The following is a 27,209-nucleotide window of genomic DNA, read 5'->3' on the forward strand; positions in this document are numbered from 1 at the left end:
CATGACGAGACGCAGGCGGCATGATAAGCACGCAGCACGAGCAGCCGGTGGCCGGCGTGCTGTCGCGTCGATGCGCTCAGGCAGGAATCTGCTGAAAATCGATGCGCGGTGAGAGCGGCTACATTTCAGCGTTTAATTCGTGAAAATCGGTTGGGTATTCGCTGAATTATCATTAAATATAGATTTGCATAGTTTCCATCTGTGACAAAATGGCGTCATTAAAAAAAGACAATCGGAGAATAAACATCTTTTGTTTTTGGTGATTTTTACTTATTTAAACAGAAATAAACACTAAAAATTGTACAAACCATAAATATATCATTGATTAATTAATATTCATTAATATTGAGTAAAATTTATGTTTTATTTTGATAATATCCAAGTTTTTGGTGAAAAATAGTTTAAAATTGAATACTACCGCCATTTAAAGCAGATGCAACGCCATAACTTGGAACTAGAAGCACAACAAGCGCCTAAAATCTCTTAAAACCGTTGTGGAAATATTTTTGAAGGTTAACAACTCAAGTTCTCGAAGGTTTTCTTCAATATTATCTAAATTAAACCAATTTAAAAAAAAAAATACACTACAAAATGGCTCACTTATCAATTTCTCGTACAAAAACTATCATGAAAACAACAGACGGTGCTGATTCCATCAGTAAAGAAGCTGTTTTACTCACTAGTCGAGCAACAGTAAGTTAAAGTCAAAATCAACTTATTTAATGGTTATCTTCAATTTCTGCACATTAACACTCAATTTTTAGGAGTTATTCATCAAAGAATTGGCTCTTGCTGGTTATGCTGACTTAAAGAACTCATCCAGTAGCAAATTAAACTATAACAACTTAGTTAATGTTGTTCATAAGGATAGTAGATATAGTTTTTTGGAATATATGATTCCTAAGAAGATTACTGTTAGAGAATATAAAGAAATGATGAGGAAGAAGGAGAAAGGCACTAGTTCTGAATCTGGAACAACTGATGATTCTGAAGAAGAAGGTAGCTCTGCATCTAATGAGACTGGCAGTGATGCTGGTAGTGAAGGCAAATAGCCCTCACAGTGTCTTTTAAGTTAATTTTATATTAAGTTTTAGTATAATTGGTATAAATTATTTCATTTTAGTTAAGTTATTGTAACAATACAAATAGAATTCACTGTTTTGTAGGTGAAATGTGCTTTATACTATGTATATTATCACAGATTTAGTGTTAATGCTATGTAATTATTATGAAATATTTTTTTACAAGATAAATTATGTATTTTTGAAAATTTTGAGATTTGTTGTTATAAACTTATTGCGATGGCGATGATAATAGTTCAAGTTTTCACCACGTTCGTAGCTTAAACTTTTGCCACGGAATATAAAACTGTCATCTAGCGGATTTATTTTGAACTAAGAAATAATCCCGCGGTGCGGTACGCGTTTTTATGCAAAGCTTCCAACTGTTTCCTCTTAATTCTGACAGTACTTGACGGAAAACGTCATGTCATATCATGTGGCCGAGTTTGCCGAGTGTATGCAAGTTGTGGTTCGCTCCTGTGCTTCTAGTCACTGGGTAATTTAATAATTTCACGCACCGGAGTGAAAATTTCACCGATTTCTGAATGATAATGTGCGCGAAATACGGCTGGCTTCTCGCTGCCGTTCATTTATTTGTGCTTACTAGCGGTGATGAGCTGCTAGGCTGCGGCGGCTTCCTGAAGAGCCATGTACAAATCGACTTTTCCAAAGTTCTAATTAAATTGTAAGTACGCAGCTTACATACAACAAGTCACAGGAAATTTAATTACTGAAATGTGACGTGTTTTACAGAGTTACCAAGCAAGGCGTTGTGAAAGACCAGACAAATTGTGCTCCCAAAACTGGGTATTACTTCATTCCACTTTATGATAAGGGAGATTATTCATTACAGGTAAATAGTTTATTTTATTGCTCTACAAATTACAAAGTGAGGGTATATGCTTACTAATTTTGCTTCTATCAGTGATTTTTCATTCATTTTATTGATTAATTTTAATAGAGATTCATAAAAATTATGTTTTCATCTGTTATTTATTAAAACCTAGCTACTGTAACTGATTTATTTTACAAGAATTGCTGTTTTTTAAACTTAAAACTATTGTTTTTATAGTTGGAACCGCCTCCAGGCTGGAGTTTCACACCAAATAAGATAGACATCTCAGTTGATGGCAAATCAGACTTGTGCTCCAAAGGAAAAGACATTAATTTTGTCTTCAAAGGCTTCGGTATTGCCGGAAAAGTGCTGAGTCATGGCAGCAGTATTGGTCCAGCCGGCATTAAAGTGAAGTTAATCTCCGAAAACGAAGTCAGAGATACTCTCACTGATAACAAGGGTGTCTTTGTTTTCACTCCAGTTTATCCTGGCGAGCATACAATTGTTGCAAGTCACGAAAAGTAAAAAATCTTAAATAATTCTTAAATAGAACATAAACTTAATTTGCCACTATTACTTATGTTCCAGATGGAAATTTGTAAATGATAAAGTTTCCATTACTGTTAAAGAGGGTAACACCAACTTACAAGATGGCGTACTTTCCGTAGCAGGTTATGATGTCAGGGGCTACGTCAAAATAGACGGCGCTGCTGTCGCTGGTGCCAAAGTTTTGCTATTTTCACAGGTAATACTACAAAAAATTAGTTTTTTGAAATTTTATTATTTTCAAAATTAATTTCAATATTTAGACTCCTGATGCTAAAGTAGAACAGTGCCAAACATCCATCCCTACGGGCTACAAAGGTGCCAAACCCACGTGTCACGTGGTGACCGACAAAGATGGCGTTTTTCTGTTTCCTACCGTTTCCACTGGGAAATATAAACTGGTACCTTACATGGAACAACCCGTCCATTTCGAACCCACTAGCATTGAGTTCGAAGTACAACTTGACTCGGTAAAATTAAACAAAGACTTCAATATTGTTGGTTTAACCGCGACTGGATACGTAAAAGTAGGCGATAAGCCGCTAGGTGGCGTTACTGTTACACTAGATGACAAACAAACTTTTGTTACGAAAGCTGACGGATCGTTTAAAGTAGAAAAAGTGAAGCCTGGCCAACATACTTTGAAAGCACAAGCTGAAGACTACGAATTTGGTACTGTAGCGTTTAAATTGTCACCAACATCGAGTGTATTCCCAACGATTACGCCGACAGCGTTTAAAGTATGCGGCGCTGTCATCAGCGACAAAATGGAGGGACATTCTGTATTAATGACTAAAATGGGATCAACTACCCATTTAGAAGTGCAGTCTGATGGGGCAACTGGCGAGTTTTGTGAGTTTTTGTCGAAGGGACGGTATCAAGTACAAGTGAATGTTCAAGACAAAGCATTACAGTAAGTATTCATAAATTTTAAAGTTATGTGAGGTTAAATATGTTTATTTTTGACAGATTTTTCCCTCTAATGCAAACTATTGAAGTAAACGCTCCACTTTCAAACATTATCTTCTCGCAATTGAAAGTAACCGTCAGTGGAACCGTGAATTGCATCAATCAGGAAGACTGTAAACGACTTAAAGTCATTTTGCGTCCAGTAGACAAAGCGGATGAAATGATCGCCAATGTGATTGATGGAAAATACACCGTTTCGGATATCCGGCCTGGTGAATACAGAATTACACTGTCTTCAAATCGTCTTTGTTGGCAAGCCAATGAACACACCGCGCAAGTATCCAACGCCACGTGGACTGCGCCTGCGTTTATTAACACTGGATACGCCATTGCTTTTATTTCCACGCATGATACATCCGTCATTTATGATGGTAAAACAATTCAAATCCCTAAAGGTACTTCACAACACTGCGTCCCACAACCTGGCAACTATAAATTCAAACTTGACAGTTGCCATAAATATGAATCGGATGTAGTGGACTACAAAACAACTCAAGATATCAACGAAATTGTCCTCACAGCGTTAAAACACAAGGTGACACTTGATATCGACGCCAAAGAGAATTTAGGCGATCTTATAATTGAGGCTAACATTGATAACGTTAAAACTCTGCATGATAAATTGAAGTATAACGCTGCGAAGAAGACGTATAGTTTGGAATTGTATCTGAATCCAAGTGACAAAGTGATTTTAACACCACAATCCGATACGGTATTCTACAATCCGCCGGTATTGTCTGTTAATGGAGAAGAAGACTGCGTTAATTTAGGTGGTAGATTTTTCGCAAAGAAGGGAAAAGTTTTCAAGGGGCGTGTTACGCCTGCGTTGAAAGGCGTGGTTATTACCGTCACAGGCGGAGCGTTGACTTTGACAGAGGAGACTGATGCAGAGGGCAAATACAAATTTCCTCCGCTAGATGATGCGGAGACTTATGAAGTTACCGCGACGAAAGATTCGTATATTTTGGACGGTCCCAATGCTTCCGGTGATTTTTCCGCTAAGAAATTAGCTGAGATTATTGTTGAAGTGGTTGACAAAGACACCAAGGCGCCATTACAGGTAAATATTATTTAAAAAAAATTAAGATAACCGCAATATTAATATGTTTTCTAAACAGGGGGCGCTGCTGTCGTTATCCGGAGCTGAAAGTTACAGAAGTAACATGCAAACTGACGAACAAGGAGTAATCATCTTTGGTAGTTTATCACCGAGTGAATATTTCTTAAAACCGATGATGAAAGAGTATTCATTTGAACCTGCATCGAAAAGTATCAATGTTTTAAACGGCGCTACTGAGAAAGTTGTTTTAAGGTTAGTAATTCAAGCCTTATTCATTATTTTTGTTTTATAACGCCATATTTTACAGAGGTAAACGAGTGGCTCACAGCGCTTATGGTCAAGTTGTAACCCTTGCCAGCACGCCAGAAAAGACATGGTCGTTGTCGCTAGCGGTATTAATAATTGCACGGAACTTGCCGAAGAAGCAACGACTGACCATCTGGGTAACTTCCGTATTCGTGGTTTGATTCCCTACTGCGCTTATCGTATCACTGTCAAAGCATCTTTACAAGAAAACGATGTGATTGAACGTGTCCTTCCTCATGCCATCACTATTGATGTAGGTTATAACATAACTTAACCTATAAATTAGTTTAGTATAACTTATAATATGATTATATGTTTTGTTTGAACAGAAAGTTACTGAAGATTTGACTGATCTCCGCCTTATCGTCTTCCGACCTGCGAGTAACGTTGACGTCTACGTTAAAGTTTTCACCGCCAACGTTGACCACTACCGCAGTCTACGATTGAAAATCACCCGCGAATCAGCTCCAGCTGGGCTCGTTCATAACCTTAAAGTCGACACGTATAAAGTCGCTGCTGATAATAATATCGGCATCATGTTATCCACACCTTCTATTCCTTTAGACGGGAAAGTCTACTCCATACAATTGGAGTCCTCTAATAGCGGTTTATTGGGTAAATCGACTGTAAAGTCATTCACTGCGGATACAAGTTATAAATTTGTTGAGGTAGAGTTTACTGCGCATACTCACGTGGCTGAGCAGCAGATTAAACAGGTGTCCACATCGACGTTAGTCTTTGTTTTCGGACTTATGTTAGCCGCGTATAATGTTGACAAAATCGTCGATTTTCTAAAAAATAACTTTAATCTTCAAAGTCCGATGGCTTTGACAAAAGTAAAGACTGCAACGCCTGAGCATCACTTAGCCGATGCAGAAATTGAGAAAATCGTGGAGAATATCAATGCTCCCAAGAAGAAAGTTAAGTCAAAGCGGGTTTAAGTAAGTAGTATTAGTATTTAGAAGACTTTATGTTCATTTTTTATTGTTGCCATCGAATTGCAATGGAATTAAAACGGAAAAATCTATTACAACCCTCTGTAGATGGTTCAATTTGATATTAATGCGTGCGAGTCGTGTGCGGCACGAAAATTTCGTTGATTCTGTGTATGTTTGTATGTCTGTATAGTCCTGTAGCCATGCGCACGAAAATTCAAGCCATAAAGTCTGTGCGCCTTTGATATACAGTCAGTTGACGCCGTGCGGCTCGCGTGCGAAGTTTGTTTGGTCGTTGTTGTGAACGCGATTAGTCCCGCGCGGTGCCTCCGCCAACATGGACGCACCGGGTGCGAACGATGCGCGCTCGCCGACGTCGCCAACAGGTGCGAATGATATGGTCACGGCGAATTATAACAAGCTCTCGGATCATATTCGCCGGTTAACGCCGCAAGGGATTCAGTGCAGCGTCTTTTGCGGTGGGACCAACTGCAAGTATGAGAATCCTGAAAACTGGACGGCGGATAATTTGGCTTTGCACGGACTTTATTCTAATTGGTGAGTAAACATTTTGGCCAAAAGACAAAATACAGTGAAACGTCGGTAATCCGCACACAGCTTAATCCGGCAAACCTTGTAATCCGACATGGACATATGCCATTTGTACTTTAGGATTTGTAATTTGACGGATTTAAAAGGTATTTTTTTGTAAAAAGTTCCGGACTGTAAGGGGTCTTAAGCACTTTTCTATAATCCGACAAATTCGCTCATCCGACACTGCCCTGCAAAGTGATTGTCGGATTACCGGGATTCAACTGTATGTCACTTTGAGATAGTTTTGAATATATTTTTTTTAATTTAAAATGGCGCTCAAAGGACAACAAAATAAGTTTTTTCAAAAATATGAATTTTGCGATTAGAAAGTCACTTTCCATGCTCTCCTGATAAAATATGCACGAGAACAAAACTGAAATCGGCAATTAGTGGCCAATATCAATAAAACTATCGATTTATCAGATTGTGACAGTGCGACCACACACGAAATATAAAGCTTGCAAGTGCAAGGACGATAAACACGCTCCTGTCACACATTCCACCGCGCCTGACACGTGAGGAATTAAATAGTTTCACCTAGTTATTAAAAACAATGCGTGCAAACTGACTGTTGCACTAGTCATGAACTCATGACCATCAATTATGCCTGTTATCAAATCGCGAGCGCAGTTTAAATAAAACTTTAATGCTCATTTCTTGTTAGGTTCATTTCTGAAAAATATCGAAAACCACGCGAGGTGTCATTATATTTACCGCACGAAATTTACCAACTTGAAAGAACGCCATCAGATAAAATGGCGGCGTGGAAGTCACGCGTTTTGCCGTAATTTGAGTGACCGCACTCAAAGTGTTATTGGTTTTGACTTTTCATATTAATTTAGGGGTATAAATCATTTTAAAAATGGGAAAAACAATGTGCACGACATGCATGTTTCCAGCTAGAATTTACTGCATTGCAACACAGCAATTTTTACGTGAAATTGCATGAAAAGTGTTTATTTTACGTCATTCACAAACATTTTCAAACCACAATTGAAAAAGTGGTTGCCTATGTAAATATATTTTGGTAAGCTATTCAAAAAGTGTAAATTAACCTCTATTTTAGTCTAGAGAACACGTTTAAACGAAATTTATTCATTGTTAAAGTGTTTTCGGCTGTTTTAGAGCTTATTTATCATTAATAAGTTAATGGTGACCTTGTTTCACTAAATAAATTCGTTTTCGCGAAAGGAAAACAAAAACACGCTCGTGAAGTGTGATTATAAATAGTTGAAACGGTTCTTTTTATACCAGATTATAAATTATTCATAGAACAATTTGTTTCGGAGGTTAAATTCAATTGTTTTCAAATTTATTTATATAAACTTGATAATATTCAAACGATTTACATTCAATCATACTTAATGATTGCGACATTTCAGTAAAAAAAAAGGGGACATAATATGCTTCACCGCATGTAAAATTGAAAGTGGAATCGATCAATTGCCTCGCCTTCTAACACTGAACAAATGCTTTTATTTGTATTTTAGTTATATGTCTATCGATGCATGCTTCTGTATTCTTTGCTCCTTGACAATGTATGATATGCACTGCAATAAACTGCATGTCAGGTCAAGTTCAACGGAATTCTAACCTACAATACACGCTATCTCCTGGTAAACACGAATTAAACATGAAAAAAGATAAAATTATTTTATCTGATTAACATTACTCATAAAACGACAGAGTGGCTATAAAAAACAGTACTAAAAATTAAAATGGCGTGTGCGGGCGACGCCATCTTTAATTTAAACATCTACACAATAAAATTGTAGTTTATAATTCGATAAAGTTCAGGCTACTCGCGCGTAAATGTCATGTTTGTTTATTTTTCTTTTTTATTACATTCAATAACGTTTTTCAACTCTCGATTGCAAACAAAGCGAAATAAATTAATAAAATTAATTGCTGTTTGCTTTCATTAGCGTTTTTTGGTGTCTAGTTACCCAGTTGATTAGAAAAACTAGGTGCGGCTCAATTTACACGCGACTAGGTAAATAAACAGTAATCTAACCTCAAATGACTCATGTCAAACAACAGGATAACCTAAAATACACAAAGGCTATTTAGATCATCTAGATATCTTGTCAGGAACTCCCAAAAGACATTTTTATTATTTGAATATTATATAATGGTAAAATGGTACACGCAATGGTAAACGCTGCGCAATTTGCTTATTTTCCTCATGCGTCGTTAATAATATCCCAAAGCGAGGCGGAGAAAACCTTTAACCACTTCGAATGCGTGCAATTTTGTGTCGCGCCGTAATGCAGAGTATTTATGTTAATGCATGCTTTGTTTTAAAGGCTTTGCGAGACTTTGCTAGATCTCAGAGGGTGATTGTAGCGAAAAACTGAATGCAATGCACGAAAACACACCGGGGAACTAGGGTATTATAAAGTTACACGTATAGCTTGTGGGTTGTGACGGTTTTTTAAATGTTTCAATGTAGAGTAATAGGCAATTTAATGGCGGAGAAAAGTGGAGCGGAATTTACACGTTTTCTTACACCCATTGTGTTTGTATATGTATGATAATGAAAGAAAATAACCGTGGAAATATCAGGGGGTGTGTTTTGGGCTTGAATACTTAATTAGTTCATTGTTTATTTATTGAGAATCAATGTATTTTTAAAAATGTTGGCAAACATTATTAATTTTTCGGTTTTTAGAGTTTTTAATGATTTTGAGGGCATTTTTAAACATTTATTTCTGTTTTACATGCGTATAAGTTAATGATTTTCTAAAATGGTTCTTTTTGGTGTTTCTTGTGTGCAAAATGAATTATTAATTACGTTTATTCACCTTTGAAGGTATTTTTAAGTGAGTGTTTTAAGTGTTTTAAGATTACATATTTAATTATTTATTGGATTAGAATCAATACAATTTTAAAAATATATAAAAAAATTATAATTTTTTTTTTTTGAATTTAGGGCTTTTAACTGATTATTGTCGTTTTTTGAGCAATTTTAGACATTTATTTTCGTTTTGCTGGAATATAGGCTAATGATTTCCTAAAAATTTGTTTTTCTTGTTTTTGAGTGTGATTTATTCACAAAATGAGTTATTAATTACGTTTATTAACTTCTGAAGTCATTTTAAAGTGAGCGTGACTTTTAATAGCTTTCAAAAATCATACGCTACGCTTCAAAACTTGAGTGAACTTCCAAATCGTCTGTGAGTGATACTATCAATGTGCAATTGTTTTTCTTTATAGGATAACCGACAACATCCTGGCGATGGCTCGGCCAAGCACCGTCCTGATTATACAAAAGAACATCATCGAACAATTTCACAGGTGAAACAAAATACTTTCCACCCTCAAAAACATAAACATCATTCATTTTTATAAAGATTACTTTTAGTATTTTTATATTTTTCATTTAAAAACTGCGTAATTGAATACTCAGCCATTTTGAAAACTTAAATGCTCATGTTTAACTGTTTCGTGCTGTTCCATGTGCCATTTCCTTGCTGCGTGCCGATAAAACCCTCGATAACGATATTAAAACTACAACTACAGCCTCGGAATAAAATCCATAATTAATCTGCAATGCCCAAAGGAGCACGCCAGCTGCGGTCAACCCTTGGAAGACACAGGTTTCTCATATGATCCCAATATATTTATGGAAAATAATAGTAAGTACTGTAGAAAAAAACAAACGTAGAACATCATAAAAAAGTAATCATGATGCGTTGGTTCATAATGCTTAATGGGCAGAAAACTTTTGCTTAACTGAATGAAAGCGTAAAGAAAATGTAATCAGGAATTATTTTTATTCCGTTATATATAAAAATAGTTTATTTATTTGTATATTAACCTTCAATGCATGCTAAATGTATATTTAGTTGCATATCTCATAATTTTTAGATTAAATTTGAAGATTATTAATATTTAAAATTTTTTTCTTTTACATAATCAATTTTCTTGTTGATGATATTTCGGAAAGTGATTGATAGTTTGTACAACTACTGTAGTATACTACAAGAAAACTTTATTGACGACCAAACTGACATGGATTATTGGAATGATTATGAAACACGCGCGCCGTCAGAAAACCAACTCGTGGCGGATAATAATCGCGTGGCAATCAAATTTCCAGCTTAAAAAAATACTCTAAACCGTCGCATGCACAAACGCCGTGCATTATTCAAGACGCCGAGCGGAAAATTGCGTGATTGATTGATACAAGTATTAAGTATTGAGTTCTTGACATTAGCATAATAGACTTCATTGACAGCGCATAAATTAAAAGATATAAAAGTTATAGTGATGCCATCTATTAAAATATAGCTATTAAATTATAACCTAAAAGAAGAAATATAGTAATTGCATCTAGGTGTCAATGAATCGATGTAATTTTAATCAATCTATGTAAACATTATTAATTTTATGCTTTTTCACTGATTATTAACTTTTCTGGGTACAATTTTTGACATGTATTTCCGTTTTGCAAGCATATAGGTTAATGATTTCCTAAAAAGCCGTTTTTTAGTGTTTTTGATTGAAAAATGATTTATTAATTACGTTTATTCATTTTTAGAAGCTTTTTTAATTCTAAATTACAACTTACAACAAAAAATATAATAAGCAATTGCAGGATACATCAAATATAATATCCACGCTTATTATAAATCGATATTTACATACGTCAATGCTCAGGATTAAAATGAGCTTTTAAAATAATTAATATAAATCAATATACTGCACCCAACACGCTATTTATTATCCATCGAAATATGTCTCCCGATAATTATTGTGTTCTTTTACATGTTCTACCTATTTTCATTGTGCAAAACAATCAATAATTGATTGTTTACTGCTTTACTGGTGTCTCAAGGATGATTTTAATAACACATGCACTAATCAATTTATCTCCACAGTATATTATTACAACTTCACATGGAAGGACTACGGCGATGCGTCATTAGTGGGCTTGCTTAATATGGTGAAAGTGGTGGCGTTCGCCGCCACCGAGGGACGCGTCGCCATTCACTGTCATGCCGGTAAAAATACACAAAAACAAGATATAAATATATTACACTCATAAACAACAAAAAACACAAATCAAAACAAATAAATCAATATATGTCTTATTGTTATTTTTAGGACTTGGAAGGACTGGTGTGTTGATTGCCTGTTACTTGATTTATTCCTTGCGGGTGCCTGCGAACGCCGCCATTAAATATGTCCGCTTGAAACGTCCTGGATCAGTGCAGACACGCGGGCAGATAATGTGCGTACGACAATTCGCAAACCACGTGCTTCCAAATCTAGTCACGTTTTATATCAAGTAAGTGATCATTTGGTTGCCTATGTTATAAAAATACAACAAAATATATCATAACGCTTTTTTACACTTTTTAATACTATATATACCTATACAATACAACGGGTGCACTAAATAAGTTTCTTCGACTTCAAGTTGAAAAACCGATAGCGATTGATTAAATTGACTTGTTAGCTCAACGCGTTCATGAATTTTTCATGCCATCGCAACCCTGCGTCACTATTTGATTATAAAGTACAATCGACCACTATATTACTACTACTTGCAGATAAAATAATATAAATAACACATATTAATTAAAAATTTCAGAGAGCAAAGTACGAAAGATAAACATATGCACGAGTTTACCCTCCAGAGATTTATCAAACGACAGAAAATAGCTCTGCATGGTTACGAAGAGAGGAATTATAAATATCTACCGAAGATTGTGCATAGGCTTTGTGAGAGAATCCTGAAACTCACTGGGTGTAACATTGAAGATCTACCACAGTCAAATATTCCATACACGACGGATTTTCTTTGCACGAAAATGGGTCCTGGTGTCACGCGACATGAGAGTATTTACAGTTTTAACAGTCACTTGGAAGATTGTAAGTTATATCAACAATACTTTTGGTGTATTTATTAATATTTATGTATTTTTAGTACATTTTTTAAGCCCCACATCGATCCATTCACCCTCATCGAGTAATTCAGACATAATGAGTTTGAGTTCAGCCCCGCCAAGTCCCAACCCCGAATCGGAGTCTTCAGATGTCCTGGATTCATTTTCAGGTTAACTTTTAATACATAACCTTATATAAACACTACATTTTATATTGTTGTACAATTTAGTTAAATCTAATTAATTTTAGTTGATTTCCTTTTAGAATTAGACGATGAATCAACGCAAGATTTAATAGAGAACAAGTGTTTCCATGCGTTGGAACTGCACAAAACTTTTGAAGATGAAAAAGCGTCGCATCAAACAACTCACATTGTTTATGATATTGGAGAAGTTGTTGATACTCTTATTATTGCTGATATGCATTTGTTGCCTTATGAAAGGAAGAAAAAAGTTCGACAACTTGAAGAGCAAATCAACGGGTCAAAAATTGGATGGTTGAAGTTGGAGAGTCTGCATGACGTTGGTATATTGGCGGCCATGTTGTTTGATTGGTTGGAAAGTTTAAAGAAACCCGTGCTTGATCGGGAAAACTTAGAAAAAATTGTCATCCATTATAAACAACCGGAAATTTGTTTAACTAAAATTGAAGAGGTGATATTGTATTATATTATTTAATGAATTTTAATGTAATTTGTTAATTTTTATAGAGTGCGTCGTTTCTTTTAGAATATTTGCTTCTATTTGTTAGTAAACTGCAGATATCCAATGAAAGTCTTAATGAGGCATTATTAAAACGTCTTCTTGCTGCACTAACACAACAATATGTGGTAATAAGAGATATAGGTATACCTTCAGGTACTGTTAATAATACAACTGCAATATAATTGTTATTTTATTGATGTTTGAATGTTTAGGTCGTGGTTTTAAGAAACTACGAGATGGAACAATGCATTGCACACTAGAATTTATGAATTGTCTACAAACCAGCATCGATTTGCATCACAGACAGTTAAAATCATCCCCTAGATTCGAATTCGGTGGGAGTTACAATGACGATGATGATTCCGACGTGGAAAATGGCTTCCATGATTAAAAATGAACGAATGCATGAAATTTAATGTGAAATTCTGTATCGATGTTGTTGTCGATTGTCTCTTGTCAAATTGTGAAGACTGTTGTGTACATGTCGACGATGTGAATGTGGTGTACTAACAATTCCATTTGGGTTAAGACTTAAGACGATTCAGAAATAGTGAGAAAAGGAAGGAAGATTCGAAATACTTTTGTTGTAAATGAAATATTTAGAGAACATTGTTTACTTTTCGACATCGTGAACACTCTGTAAGATATTTTAAAAACAGCTTTGCTTATAACAACACAACTTTTAATTCAATATGTGATGTATGATGTTGTATAACACAAAACTGTTCATTACAAAGTTAAACAATTGGTGATTTTTTATTACTGAAGTGGAAAGGAAGACTTGCAAAGGGAGTGGACAATCCAGTTCACTGGACAACTCAGGCCCGACAAATGTGTAGAAACCTGCGAGCAACTGATTTATACCTGCGTAGTACCCGCGAAAAGTGGGCGGGGGGAAGTGGTTGATCAAGTGTAAACACATGAGCAGTGTTACCCCTATCACTTTTTAGAAGTACTTAACTGATATAGATCAGCAACGCGTACCAAAATCGTCCAGCAGTCCAGCTGGAACTCTTTTGTCTTCTCATCGCCCTCCCCGAGTAGTTTTGGTAAGTCTCCTGCGTCAGTAACGGTTGTAAATTTTTCATTCAACGTTTAATTCTAATATTGTTGTTGATTACAAAGAATATAAACATAAATAAGATTCAACCTGAATTACATCTACATTATTGTAGGTTTTCCTTATCTTAGTCAATGTATAAGTACAAGTAAACATTAAATAGCAATAACATGAGTATAATCGTTAGGTGTAAGTCGTGTAAGATATTCGAATCGTGTACATATTACTAACTTAACTACTTCTCATACTTGTAGACGATAAACAAGTGCCGTTTTATTATTAGGACGATACGAAACCGAAGCAAAGGCCCGCCACGAAAGACGCGTAGAAAATGTGCGATTCTTTCACTCGAAAACTGTTGTCGCCATCAATGTTGATGTCGTACCAGTTCTTCGCCTTCTTCTGCTTCTTGCGCACGATGTTTTCCGCCTGGTCCACTTTCCTATCAACAAAACGTTCCACCTGCAAACAAACACCTAACTGTTTTAACATTCTAACGGCTTGCCTTTGGAAAATTCTCATTTTATTGTGTTTTGTATTTCTAAGGTAACAACGGGATATTGATGCGCTTCTCCTTCCTCGGCAAGTTTGCAACTTCTAATCACTATACACAACCAAATGCAAGAAAAACTCCACCAACAAATCCAGTTGTGAAAGACATATGAGTTTTAGCAAAGGCAGTGATCTGAAAAGCATGTGGAAAGAAATTGGTTTATATACACAAAAGCTCTGGTGAAATAACAGTGTAAGTATGGTTTATATCAAATACTTAGACTGCATTTAACCAAGTATTATTATGAAAATAATTGTATACCTTATCTGACCATGAAGGACCTTCTCCGGTTATCTTCTCTTCGACTTTATCGGCGACTTTATCCAGGTTCTTATTGACTTTGTTCCAGTTGATCTTTACATAGCCATTCTCATTGGCTACTTGTAAGAGGATGATGCCTCCGCCGATGGCAACCGCCACGACTTTGCCCACTTTCATAAAGACATAGCCGGTGAGCCATCCGGAAGACGTTCCGATGATTAGTTGTTTCGTAGCGGAAGACTTGCTGATGTCGCCGAGGAGTTTGTCGATGATGGACTTATCTTCTCCAGGTCGGGCGTCCATGATTTGTCTAACTTTGTTGCTCTTGTCCTTGGCGAACTTCTTTATTATGGGCATGAGTTTGCAACTGCGAGCGCGTTATGTGCGAATTGACTTAAAATAGACGCTTTGTAAGCGCTATTTTCGTATCTTATTTGTTTATTAATTGCGTATCGTCGCGCAATCACATGAATACTCGCATCAGCTGGTAGGGCAAATGTGATTTAGGGTTGTCTAATATTCAGGCGTGTCGCGCATACAGGATCTTTCAATATCTCATAAAAAATCGCAATTTTAACAAATTAAACATAGAATTTAACAGGTATTTTATAATATTAGATTATTATCACTAAAAATAGTATATATTAGTTTAAAGTAATTTATAATTTAAGTATTACGCGTTGTATCAATTTGATACTATAGTTTATGTCATACTGTATTTCTAAACTGTAAAGTAGGCAACTTAAACAACACATCGGCTTTATATTCAACACGTGCAAACAAGATGCTTTTGCAAACAAAATTTTAGCAACTGCAAATAACACTCAAAAGTATTTACAAAACCGCCCTAGTAACAATTCTAAAGTACTCGTGCGATATAATTTATTACGATGGCGGAGAAGCAGCCGAAAAGCGATCTCACCTCAAAACAAACAACCTCAAGACTGACTTCTTTGGGTAAACCAAGAGATTTGCACCTCTCTGGAATTGGTTCATCAAAACCCAGAAAAGTATTCACGCCTAATTTACACGCAGTGCGAAACAAAGGCAAAGCTGTACCGTATGTATACACATTTTTGGGCATTTTCTATATATAAAAATCAAATTTTTATTTGTTTAGAAATGTAGCTTCAGATGGCTCTAGAAAAAACAACAAAAGACAACCAAAAGACTTCAAAAAACGCGAATCTGATTCATCACGCTTCGTCCAATCTACAGGTATCTTTTCAGAAGGTACCAGTGAAACAAAAGGGAATCATCTCATGCTTCTAGAGGGTCTGATGCAAGAGATGGTGGAGGTGAAGCTGCAGCAGGCATGGAAAAGCCTAAAATTGACACTGGAGCTGCATGGAATGTAAGTAACTGCATCATGTTATAAGAAATGTAACACAATAAACCATATTTCCAGATTGATTTGGATGAGGAAGCCAAAATAATCACAGATCTTCTTGAGATTGAAGGTACAATTGATGAAGAAGTTGATCATGATGATTATCAACCTATAGTATTACCACTGAACAAAAATAAACAAAACTTCTTCAAAACGTTTGCGCCCCAGCCGCAAATAGGCACAGAAACAAAAATCAAAGTGGAATCAACAGAAGAAAACATGAATGTTGATAATATCTCGGAAGATTTGAGTCAATGTTCGTTTTACACGCCAAAATTATTCAGTGATTCGAATGTAACATACTCAATAGTGAAATTACCGGACGCAATGCCCGGACGAGGCTTCGACGATGATGGTAAAGTTATCGATTACACGCTGGATCAAATGTTGGAAGGGAAAATCGGTAAAATTGTCAAACGTCGCTCTGGAAAGATGCAAATCATCATTGGTGACATGACATATGATTTTGATTCAGCAGAAGCAGCACCATTCCAAGAAGTATTAAAAAAACATCCAAATCAAACTTGCTATTAATTTTCATTGTGTGTTTTTGTGTATTTAGGAGTTAATGGTGATGCCAGAACCAGATACGCCTGAACACAGTGCCTCCATGATAAACCTAGGTGCAATTAAGGAAAGATTCATGATTTCACCGTCTTGGCAGAATCTACTCTCGGAGAAACCGGATACGTAAAAGGTTAGAGCTTGTTGTTTTCTTTTGATCTTTGGATCAATATATTGACTGTTACTTATAAATGATATTTTCTAATAAATTTGTTCAAATTTCACTTTATTAGTTAGTTTTAGCATAGTAACCCGCTTATAGATAATATGGCTTATTCAAACGTTTAAAGTTCCTGAGCAAACATGTTTTTACAACAATTGTTTACAAACCAATGTAAATTTATAAACAATTGTTCGGAAAGAGTTCAATTTTCAATTGTTTCTCGCGTTACATGGCCATTCTTATTCTTTGTATTGCAAATTCGATGTTTTAGCAATAAAACACAGCGTGTCGGTGATTTCTTCAATCTGGAATGGAATATTAGTTAATATTTACGTAAATTAATTATAAAATGGATGTGTTTTTACCAATTTGGCTGTTGGTTTACCAGCGCCGTGTCCAGCTTTCGTTTCGACGCGCACCATCAACGGTTTCGTTTGTTTCGGGCTTTTCCCGACTGTGTGCTGTAATTCAGCGATGAATTTCATAGAATGCAGAGGTACGACGCGATCATCATGATCGGCAGTGAGTAGTAATGTAGATGGATATTGTGTGTCGCCTTCTGGTACACGAATGTTGTGCAGCGGTGAATATTTATACAAATAATCAAAGCCTTCTTTTGTTTCTGATGAACCATAGTCGGATTTCCAAGCATAGCCGATCGTAAACTTGTGGAAACGCAACATATCCAATACACTAAACATAAAAATTCGATTGGTTATAATGAATTGGTAAATAATAGTTTATTTCGTACCCAACTTGGCAGATAGCAGTCGAGAATAAATTTGGTGCTTGATTAATACAGGCGGCTACTAGTAAACCGCCATTAGAACCGCCCAGGATCGCCAGCTTATCAGAATTCGTGTATTTTTGTTCGACCAGATACTGTGCAGCCACTTGGAAGTCGTCGAAACAGTTCTGTTTGTTTGCAAAACGACCACCATTGTGCCATTTATCACCATACTCTCTAAACAGAAGCAAAGAACATTATTTTAATTACATTTATGAGCTAGACAATGAGATTTGTTATTACCCGCCGCCACGAATATTAGCTACAACAAAGCAGCCATCAAAATGATTGACGAAAATCAATCTCGAAACCGAAAATGATGGGGTGATATTGATATTGAAGCCGCCATAACCGTACAACATGCACGGTCGCGATCCATCCCGGACAAAATCCTTTTTGTGTACGATAAACATCGGTACTTTGCTGCCATCTTTACTTATGTAGAACTCTTGTTTGCTCACGTATTGACTGGGATCCAGATCGCCAACTTTAGTTTGATGAAACACACTCTGTTTGATTTCACCATCTTTTAAAAATTCGACTTTATAAATAGTGTTCGGCGTGAGGAAAGATCCAAAGCCATAAAACATCTCGTCATGATCACGTTTCCCTGATGTTCCATTGATCGTTCCCAGATCGACATCGAAATCCATGATTTTCTCGCCGGATTCCAATTTATGCAGGGACAATGTATGCTATAATCGAGAGATATCGAGAATAATGTGAATTGTTATCAGATTAAACTTACTTTCACATCGCGAAGATAACACAGGACAAGTTTATCATTATTGATTGGTTTACCCCAGTCAAGAACATCCTTGGGATCTTCAGGGATTAAATTCTGCCAGTTTTCTTTGGCTGGTTTATTGAAGTCGATGACAATGATACGATTATTCTGCGCATCTTTGTTGGTGTGGAAATAGAACTTCGTATCGTTATTCGTGATGTACTGAAACAAAAAATTTAAAAACAAAATTTCAACAGAAAATAATGACTCACTTCATAATCAGCTTCCAATTCAGTGACAACTGGAGTAAGTTGGAGTTTTCCAGTGATACCGCCGTCTAACTTGGCGAAATAAACCAAATTATTCTTGCAGCCTTTGATTGCAGTCACTACCAAGTAATTTCCACAATAACTGACACACGAATTGCTAAAATTTACATCAACACATGAATATTATCACTATTACTATGTTACTTAAAGTGAAATCTTACATTCTAAGTTGAGGATCTTCAAATTCCACAACCATTACATCTTCTGATTGGTCTGTACCCAACTTGTGATAATACAACTTATGAAACTCATTGGAATCAGTCTCAGAACCATCAGCTTTGCCTTCTTTGTTAATGTAAGCTCCATAGAAGAAGCCCACATTGTCATGCATCCAAGCCATGGAACTGAACTTGACTTTCTTCAAAACCTCCTTGTAATCTTCACCTAAATCATATATTATTAGTTATGTTGTGAAATTTATGATAATTTTGTGTTGTTACCTGTATCAACATTACGAAATTTGATCTCTAGCCAATCAGAGCCACTAGCACTCAAGCCATAGGCAAAAACTTTGCCATTCTTGGAGAATTTTGTCCCGGAAAGTGCAATGGTTCCATCAGATGACAACAGATTAGGATCCAAGAAGACTTTGGCTTCTGGATTATCCACATTCCATTGATAGATAACACTCTGATTCTGCAGGCCAGTATTTCTGTACTGATAATACTGATCCCCCTCTCTATATGGAGCTGAACACTTGGGATAATTCCAGAGTTTGGTCACCTGCTTCTGGATATTCTCCTTGAACTCATATTCATTGATGAATGGCTGTGTTATCTTATTCTGGGCATTGACAAACTGCTTAGTCTCTTCTGAATCTGGATCTTCCATCCACCTATAAGGATCAGCAACCTGTATTGGAGGTATATAAATTAATAATGATTAATTAATCATGTTTAATGTAAAAAATTACCTTAACACCATGATAATCTTCCACTAGATCTTCGCGTCGGGCCTCCGGATAATTGAACACCATTTTGGTCGTCTGCTCGCTGGTTTTACGCCGCGTGTTGGAATATTTCAGGTGCGTACTTTTTCTACTTGAATGCACGATAAGTAGTAGAAATGTGTGGACGAGAATTATTCGTAAGGGCGAAAGATGCAAGAAAATAAATTCATACGAGATTAAAGGTTAGAATGATTTGCCGATTATGAATGCATAAAGCAATGGCACACGCACACACATGTAAAGTTTGCGACATTGCGATTCTTACCTAGCTCGGGAGAGACTACGCAAAACGCCGAAATTTTTTAATGCAATAAACATCAGTAAGATAAGGCGAACGCGTCGATCGTGCGGAGTGGATTTTAGCGCTTGACGCAACTCCACAGATTATCCGTGCTCGCGGTTACAGGCGCGCAAAATGTTTGTTTAAATTGCAAATTCTATACGCGTAGAGACATGCCTACTTAGATAGTAATGAAATATAATTATATCGCTACCTGAAAAACGTTTATTGTCAAACCTTTTGCGAGGGATTTGGTAAAGTTTTCGGTTATTTCAACAGTTTTTTACATGTAATTTAGAAGTCTTTACGAAGTATTTATGTTTTTATGTATGATAAGATAATTGTGTATTTATAATGTTACATAATTCAACCAAATTGTTTATAATAATAAGTGTTTTTAAGTACGTTAACATCCCCCGAATGTACCGAAAGTAAAATATGTATACCAGCCCCCTCTAGAACAATCTACTTTTTCTCCATGTACTTCCAGTCAGACGCCATTGCATCATCACTTACTTTACTTTCGATATTGCAAGTTCAACGTCAGAGCAATAAAACTAAGAATATTGGTAAGTTCTTCAATCTAGAACAAAATATGTGATAGATATTTCGCTAGTTGCACGATCAAATTAAACAATGTACCATTTTATTTGTAGGTTTTCCACTTCCATGCCCAGTATTTGTTTCTACGCACGCCAATAATGGATTCGTTTGTTTCGGACTTTTCCCCACTGTGTGCTGTAATTCAGCGATAAATTTCAACGTATGCAATGGTACGACTCGATCGTCATGGTCTGCAGTAAGCATCAACGTAGCAGGATATTGTGTGTCGCCTTCAGGCACACGGATGTTATGCAATGGTGAATATTTGTACAAATATTCAAACCCATCCTTTGTTTCCGATGATCCATACTCCGATTTCCAAGAGTGGCCGATTGTAAACTTGTGGAAACGTAGTAGATCTAGTACACTAAATTCACATTTGGTTAGATTGAGCTAAAAATTGTTGAGGAATTTCCTACCCAACTTCACAGATAGCTGCAGAGTACAAATGTGGTGCTTGATTAATGCAAGCACCAATTAATAAACCGCCATTAGATGCACCCCAAATCCCTAGTTTATCGGTTTTTGTGTACTTTGTATCAACGAGATACTTTGCCGCTGCCTGGAAATCATCAAAACAATTCTGTTTGTTTGCAAAGCGTCCACCATCGTGCCATTTTTCACCGTATTCCCTAAATACCGAAAATAGTAATTTAAAAAAAAAAGTGAATTTTGTATTCCTAATTAATGCACTATTGATGCTAGATTATGCTAGACTATATCTACAAATACTTTTCTATGTTAGTACATTATTTAAATGTTCAGTGCAACATTTTTACCTTGGGTGTGGTTGTAAGCAAACTTTGAAAATAGTGCAAAAGTATTACTTAATCCATTCATTTGAGATTTGTTCTGTAAATGCGTCTGTCGATTCCCTTATTTAACAACGCACTGTAAATGATACGCAATATATCTAAGTCTTACCCGCCGCCTCGAATATTTGCAACAGCATAGCATCCATCGAAATGATTAGCGAAAAGCAGACTTGTATCGCAAAACCAAGGTGTCATCTTGATACCAAATCCGCCATAACCGTACAATAGACATGGTCGCGACCCGTCCATGACGAAATCCTTCTTGTGTACGATGAATATCGGAACTTTGCTGCCATCTTTACTGGTATAGAACTCTTGTTTGGTCACATATTGACTGGGATCTAGATCGCCAACATTGGTTTCGTAAAAACGCTCTGCTTGACTTTCACCACCATTTGTAAATTCTACTTTATAAATATCGTTTGGGGTAAGGAAAGACATAAAAGTGAAGAACATCTCGTTGTGATCACGCATTCCCGAGAATTCGCTGATCGTTCCCAAACCGACATTAAAATCCATGATTTTCATACCGTCTTCCAATTTATGCAGGGATAATGCATGCTAATATTGAAAAAAATCATTAATTATAAGTTTCATTATCAAATTAAACGTACTTTAACATCGCGAAGATAACAGATGGCAAGTTTATCATTATTGATTGGTTTAGCCCAGACCAGAACATCATTGGGATCTTCAGAAATTAATGTCTGCCAGTTTTCTTTACTTGGTTGCTCGAAGTCGATAACAACCACACGATTATTCGGCGCATCTTTGTTGGTGTGGAAGAAAAATTTAGAACCGTTATTTGTAATATACTAAAAATAATAATTTGAATTATATTGAATGTTTCAGGTAAAAAAAAGTGAACCCACTTCATAATCAGCTTCCAATTCAGTGACAACTGGAATAAGATTGAATTTTTCAGTAATATTGCCATCCAACTTTGCCAAATATACTAAATTATTATTGCATCCTTTAATGGCAGTAATCACCAGGTAATTTCCGCAGTAACTCACACATGAATTGCTAAAATATAATTTGTAAAGATAAAAATCGCACAAGTTTATGAGGAAATTACATTCTAAGTTCAGGATCATCAAATTCAACAACCATAACATCTTCTGATTGGTCTGTACCCAACTTGTGATAGTACAATCTTTGAAATTCATGCACATTAGTCTCAGAACCATCAGCTTTCTCATCTTTATCAAGGTAAGCTCCATAGAAGAAACCCACATTATCATGCATCCATGAGAATGTGCTATACTTGACTTTTTTCAAAGTCTCTTTATAATCTTTGCCTGAATATTTAATATTATTATAATATATTTTTTTAATTTTTTAGGAGTTTGGTTACCTGTATCCACACTACGAAATTTGATCTCGGTCCAATCCGAGCCACTAGCACTCAACCCATAAGCAAAAACTTTGCCATTATTTGAAAACTTAGCTGCTGTCAGTGCAATTGTGCCATCATCAGACAACAAATTTGGATCTAAGAAGACTTTGGGTTCTGGATTATCAGCATTCCATTGATACATAATACTCTGATTTTGAAGGCCAGTATTTTTGTATTGATAGTAATAATCTCCTTCTCTATATGGAGCTGAACACTTTGGATAATCCCAGAGTTTAGTCAACTGCTTCTGGATATTCTCCTTGAATTCATACTTATTAATGAATGGCTCTGTTATCTCATTCTGGGCATTGACAAATTGCTTAGTCTCTTCTGAATCTGGATCTTCCAGCCATCTATAGGGCTCTAGAATCTAAATAGCTGAGATTTAAAATCACAATTAAATGTGGTGTTAAGGTAAAAATTACCTGCACTCCATGATAATCTTCCACTAGTTTTTCGCGTCTGGCTTCCGGATATTTAAATACCATCTTTCTAGTTTGCTCGGTCATTTTGGACCGCAGAAAAATAGTGTTTTTAAATGTATGGAGTCGTGAAAGATTGCGTAAAACTGCGATATTTCTGAGTGTGATCAACATTATAAGGAAAAACCCTAAACGTAATTACTGATTAAGTAATGTTTGATAAAATTCCTCAACTTTGAAATCACATGAAATCTAATTTCAATAATATAGGCGACAATCTGATGAAACCATACTGGAGCGCACCGGTATCGACAGGTGCTTTTATCATGATTTAATGAGCAGCGAAGCAGCTGGAGATAATTGGGCGAAATTCAGCGTTGGCTGGTAGGGGAACTAGCACCTACTTTACATAGCGATAGGTTGAAGCACAATATCAAATCTAACATGTTTATATTGATAATTGACTTGTTATCGTTTTCTACACTGCGCGCTTATCAGTTTTGTTTATGAATAACGATTTTATGTTTTGGGACATTGGTTTTTGTTATATGTTTCAGGGGTCTAGGCACTGAATGGGACGTTGTAGGAGAACTATGCTTGCAACAATTTGTAAGCATTGACATTCTTTATTATTTCCATGGCTTAGTTTTGTAATTTTATTCGCGGATGCCATAAAATTGTATTTTTTGTGTTTCCAGGCACTAATTTTTGTTTCAGTGCCTAGGATTTAGGGCTCTACCGCAGGCGGCGATTTGATAGGTTAACAACACTAGCATCAGATCGAAAATAATAAAATAAATAAAGTTGGCAAGCAATATAAACGGCATCTTTGTGTTTTAAGGTGGTTTTAAGTCAAATATTTTTTGTGGCATAAACTATAGTAGCAACGTTAAAAAATAGAGAGAAAAAAAGCTACATTACAGTTTTGCGTAGATCTTGCAGTCAGTCTGTTCGAAAATAGGTGGCGCTAGTTTATTTAAAATTTGTTCGCTTGTTATTTCAATAATATATACAAACCATGTACTTCCACACATAGATGACGCTCACGTCGTTATTTTATAGTATATTTTTCTGCGTAGTCCGTTTTATGTCGCGGTATGATGCACGTGTATGTTTGTCTTCCTGTCGGTTAATATTCGTATCCAACATTTACGTTTGTTGAAGAATTGTATATTAAGTATCAAGTGGCTAAACGAAAGTATTTTTCATGAGGTTGAATAAGAGCGAGTGTAGCGAGCATTTAATCAATGGAGTGTTTAACAACGATTAGCCACATGATGCTTACGCAGTTTTTCCTACTGCCACCCTATTTCCACATTGAGCTTTTGTCTTTTAAATCTTTGAAATTCGCTCGCACCCTAGTGGGAAATGAAAAGTTCTAAATGTCGTGCATGCAGCGCATGCTTTTACATGTTTGACTGACGATGCAGAACATTTCATATGGTCTCGTGATGCTCCGTTGGCAAATGCGCAGGCGTAAGCGCTACCCCGTGGCTAAAGCCCCTGACTAAAGTACTTTAGTCACCGCCTTGACTGTCCGTGTGCGCCACTTTTTGAGTCTCAAAACCAATCATTTGTCTTGTTTAATCGGATCTTCCGCACGACGTTTTCAGTTGCTAGGAATTTTCATTCGACAATCGTATTGTGTTCAATTGACCACAACAATTCTTTTATCGCGAGGAAACGCGAATTGCTTGTATTATTCTTGTGCGCGCATCAAATGTGGAAATAACTAATTCAGATGTTTGCGAAATCAAGTGTATTGAAGTGAGCTTCGTGGAAGTGAGCAACGCTAATTGCATTTTCAACCGACAGCTGTGAACATTTACTTTCATGATTGTATTCGTTACATTTAATTCATTTGGTCAGTAAAACACTACTTTATGTTATTTTCTATTCAACATTTTGCAACTTTTCAGGTACAATATATTTGATTTTAAAATAAATCTGTAAAACATAATTTGAATTTATATTCTTGCCCATTTTCAACCTTTTTCAGATTTAACTTTCAGTCATGTATAATCCTTAGGCGTTTCTGAAGATCGGTATGTTTAAGACGCTTCTCTTTTCAAAATAGTCGATAAATACCCAGAAGAAAAACATTTGTCAGTGTACGTATACACTTGGTGGTCTTGTGGTATATGCATGAATTAGCATGCTCCTGCGGCTACGCTATCACTGAGTCTCAGCAAATTGTTATGATTAGAGATCTTCTCCTGAGAGAAAGTGAACTCTATAGAAAAAACGTCTTACTATATAGAAATATTTTTCAAGTCCCTACCTGTATCTGAAATGATAAATGGGGTATATTTAAATAATAAGAGCCACAATGTCCCGTAAACATTTTTTGATAAAACAACTTATGCATATGCAAATACTTACAACAATAATTCAATAGTTAACAGAACACTACAACAAATATAATAAAGAACATGCCCACATTATGAGATACGTTTTGCGAATACTGAAACAAAACAATTATCATGTCCATGTTTAGCCCAGTCATTTGGTAGTTTTGCCTAAAAAATAGTGCGGGATTGTTGAAAATTGGTATTCATATAGATTTCAATGTGCTCTTTACGAATTTAAACTTTGCCACCTTGTATCTTCTTCGCTCGTGCCATCATCTTGGAAAAATGGTGTCTAAGAACAGTTTTTTGACCATATCTCCTTTCCGACTCATTTTACGATAAACATATCTATATAATAAATTAAACTAGAGAAAATTTCCTATACTTTATGTAAGTACCTTTTTCTTGTAAAATTAGTAGTTTTAGCGTAGAGGCGCCGCAAAGTCTACTTCAACATTCGTTTTTGTCAAAAATTCATTTCCACTTCCATTTATCGTGGTATCCCCAGTAGGCCTAATCCACACGCACTATTCCAAAATTTAATGGATTGTCTTCCGATACGCTCTTCGCGTTAGACCAAGTGTTCTGCGTTAATTGTCTTCAGGATCGATCGAAATATCACAGGAAAGAATTTTTTCCATATTATCCGCGATGGGATTATCGTTTTCAATGCAATTTTGGTTCTCGAGTTCATCGTACGTGTGCTCAAAAACGGTAATCGTTTCTTCCTCTTCATCGCTATCTTGTGATGAAACTTACGAATTATCACAGGTACCACTGCAATTTGTACAGATAACGGAGCACTTCAATCCAGCCTTTCTGCAGCCGCAAGCTTTCTGATATCCCTTTTTACATTTGCAAGATATTAGTTTTAACAATGTTTCGGGAGCTGGGGGCTCAAGTGTGGTGACCGGAATTAGCCCATTCTTGCTTTTTTTCCATCCCCATTGTTCTGCATTTAGTTCATTCCCATACCACTGCTGAACTTGGTGATAAGTTCTGAACGAATGTTGTCGGGCTGCGGCTTCTGTTGGTGGTAGCGATGCAATATTAAATTTGTTTTTGTATGCTGATTTTTTGAAGCTGGCATATCTATAGATGTTTAAAGACATAGGTATTTTACATAGCCTTTGGGTTTTTAAATACCTGGATAACTTCGTTTAAATCTGGATTTTTGCGGAGTACATTAATAAATTTTAATTTTCCTCGATGAAAGAGTGCAGATGTTGTATCACAGCCACTAAAAGCGTGTAAGAATAATATGTGATCTGCCGCTGTTTGATCGATGATGCTTTTGGTTGAATAGATCTGTTGCAAAATTTTTCCTTTTTCTGCTTTTAGCAAATATATGTTTGAACACATTGATAGCGCCGTTAAAAGAATAAGAAGATCTACATCTTCGCAGATAACATGCACGAATTTGGCTGCGACCAAATGATACTGTGCATTGGCTGCGACCAAATCATAAACACGCTTGAGACATTCAACAATCGCTCTACCCCAATCATCATTACGTGCTCTAGGACGTTCTGAAATAGTGTTTTTCATCGATAATTTATGTACGCTATATACAATATTTCGATCACTCAAACGTATCCGTTTTTTTCGCTATAAATTCTGCTGTTATTTCAGCAGCGCACAAAAAACAATG

At 36.0% G+C, this 27,209-nt stretch overlaps 7 protein-coding genes and 1 long non-coding RNA gene across 12 annotated transcripts; 5 read left to right on the plus strand and 3 right to left on the minus strand.

Moving 5' to 3' along the window:
• The first annotated feature begins 9 nt into the window (after positions 1–9).
• On the plus strand, positions 10–1,270 carry Chrac-16 (chromatin accessibility complex protein 1). The gene is made up of 2 exons (XM_065309423.1): positions 10–693; positions 765–1,270. Exons 1-2 carry the CDS (start codon positions 592–594, stop codon positions 1,050–1,052), a joined length of 390 nt encoding a protein of 129 aa, XP_065165495.1. The 5' UTR covers positions 10–591; the 3' UTR covers positions 1,053–1,270.
• Positions 1,271–1,479: 209 nt separating this feature from the next.
• LOC135797626 (BOS complex subunit NOMO1) lies at positions 1,480–5,810 on the plus strand. Its single transcript, XM_065310096.1, is given in 10 exon segments — positions 1,480–1,746; positions 1,815–1,914; positions 2,134–2,417; positions 2,485–2,641; positions 2,706–3,355; positions 3,412–4,471; positions 4,530–4,723; positions 4,779–4,840; positions 4,843–5,030; positions 5,107–5,810. Coding segments are annotated over 10 exon segments (3,447 nt in total). The 5' UTR covers positions 1,480–1,606; the 3' UTR covers positions 5,719–5,810.
• A 122-nt stretch (positions 5,811–5,932) lies between these two features.
• LOC135797630 (protein tyrosine phosphatase domain-containing protein 1-like) lies at positions 5,933–13,652 on the plus strand. Of its 2 annotated transcripts, none has more exons than XM_065310101.1 (10): positions 5,933–6,270; positions 9,523–9,603; positions 9,829–9,944; positions 11,190–11,312; positions 11,416–11,599; positions 11,906–12,186; positions 12,242–12,370; positions 12,451–12,854; positions 12,911–13,058; positions 13,118–13,652. In XM_065310101.1, the coding sequence occupies exons 1-10, from the start codon at positions 6,050–6,052 to the stop codon at positions 13,294–13,296; spliced, it is 1,866 nt and encodes a 621-aa protein (XP_065166173.1). In that variant the 5' UTR covers positions 5,933–6,049; the 3' UTR covers positions 13,297–13,652. The 2 variants fall into 2 exon arrangements, with proteins under 2 accessions (XP_065166173.1, XP_065166174.1); XM_065310102.1 differs by having other exon boundaries at positions 12,466–12,854.
• Positions 13,653–13,985: 333 nt separating this feature from the next.
• LOC135797632 (FUN14 domain-containing protein 2-like) lies at positions 13,986–15,286 on the minus strand. 2 transcript variants are annotated; one of them, XM_065310104.1, is made up of 2 exons: positions 14,780–15,286; positions 13,986–14,427 (listed from the first exon to the last, which is right to left on the minus strand). In XM_065310104.1, exons 1-2 carry the CDS (start codon positions 15,134–15,136, stop codon positions 14,245–14,247), a joined length of 540 nt encoding a protein of 179 aa, XP_065166176.1. In that variant the 5' UTR covers positions 15,137–15,286; the 3' UTR covers positions 13,986–14,244. The 2 variants fall into 2 exon arrangements, with proteins under 2 accessions (XP_065166176.1, XP_065166177.1); XM_065310105.1 differs by lacking the exon at positions 13,986–14,427 and adding an exon at positions 14,472–14,650 and having other exon boundaries at positions 14,780–15,285.
• Positions 15,287–15,390: 104 nt separating this feature from the next.
• Polr3D (RNA polymerase III subunit C53) lies at positions 15,391–16,957 on the plus strand. Its single transcript, XM_065310103.1, is given in 5 exon segments — positions 15,391–15,839; positions 15,900–16,021; positions 16,024–16,133; positions 16,188–16,667; positions 16,732–16,957. Coding segments are annotated over 5 exon segments (1,014 nt in total). The 5' UTR covers positions 15,391–15,669; the 3' UTR covers positions 16,864–16,957.
• Positions 16,943–20,114, minus strand: LOC135797627 (prolyl endopeptidase-like). 3 transcript variants are annotated; one of them, XM_065310098.1, is made up of 10 exons: positions 19,954–20,114; positions 19,653–19,776; positions 19,180–19,591; positions 18,901–19,123; positions 18,683–18,836; positions 18,432–18,632; positions 17,927–18,378; positions 17,648–17,860; positions 17,262–17,589; positions 16,943–17,201 (listed from the first exon to the last, which is right to left on the minus strand). In XM_065310098.1, exons 1-10 carry the CDS (start codon positions 20,004–20,006, stop codon positions 17,136–17,138), a joined length of 2,226 nt encoding a protein of 741 aa, XP_065166170.1. In that variant the 5' UTR covers positions 20,007–20,114; the 3' UTR covers positions 16,943–17,135. The 3 variants fall into 3 exon arrangements, with proteins under 3 accessions (XP_065166170.1, XP_065166169.1, XP_065166171.1); XM_065310097.1 differs by having other exon boundaries at positions 19,653–19,779; positions 19,954–20,108; XM_065310099.1 differs by lacking the exon at positions 19,954–20,114 and having other exon boundaries at positions 19,653–19,854.
• A 163-nt stretch (positions 20,115–20,277) lies between these two features.
• LOC135797629 (prolyl endopeptidase-like) lies at positions 20,278–23,381 on the minus strand. Its single transcript, XM_065310100.1, has 9 exons — positions 23,211–23,381; positions 22,744–23,155; positions 22,465–22,687; positions 22,259–22,412; positions 22,001–22,201; positions 21,496–21,947; positions 20,991–21,203; positions 20,611–20,938; positions 20,278–20,551 (listed from the first exon to the last, which is right to left on the minus strand). The coding sequence occupies exons 1-9, from the start codon at positions 23,379–23,381 to the stop codon at positions 20,486–20,488; spliced, it is 2,220 nt and encodes a 739-aa protein (XP_065166172.1). The 3' UTR covers positions 20,278–20,485.
• LOC135797633 (uncharacterized) lies at positions 22,468–24,028 on the plus strand. The gene is made up of 2 exons (XR_010549595.1): positions 22,468–22,598; positions 22,732–24,028. It is a non-coding gene; the product is annotated as an uncharacterized lncRNA (long non-coding RNA).
• Positions 24,029–27,209: the final 3,181 nt, after the last annotated feature.

This window comes from Atheta coriaria, unplaced genomic scaffold (genome assembly GCF_025399875.1).
Source record: "Atheta coriaria isolate IRGN ID8LTWV9N9 unplaced genomic scaffold, Caltech_Dcor_3.1 hic_scaffold_8_pilon, whole genome shotgun sequence".
NCBI lineage: Eukaryota > Metazoa > Arthropoda > Insecta > Coleoptera > Staphylinidae > Dalotia > Dalotia coriaria.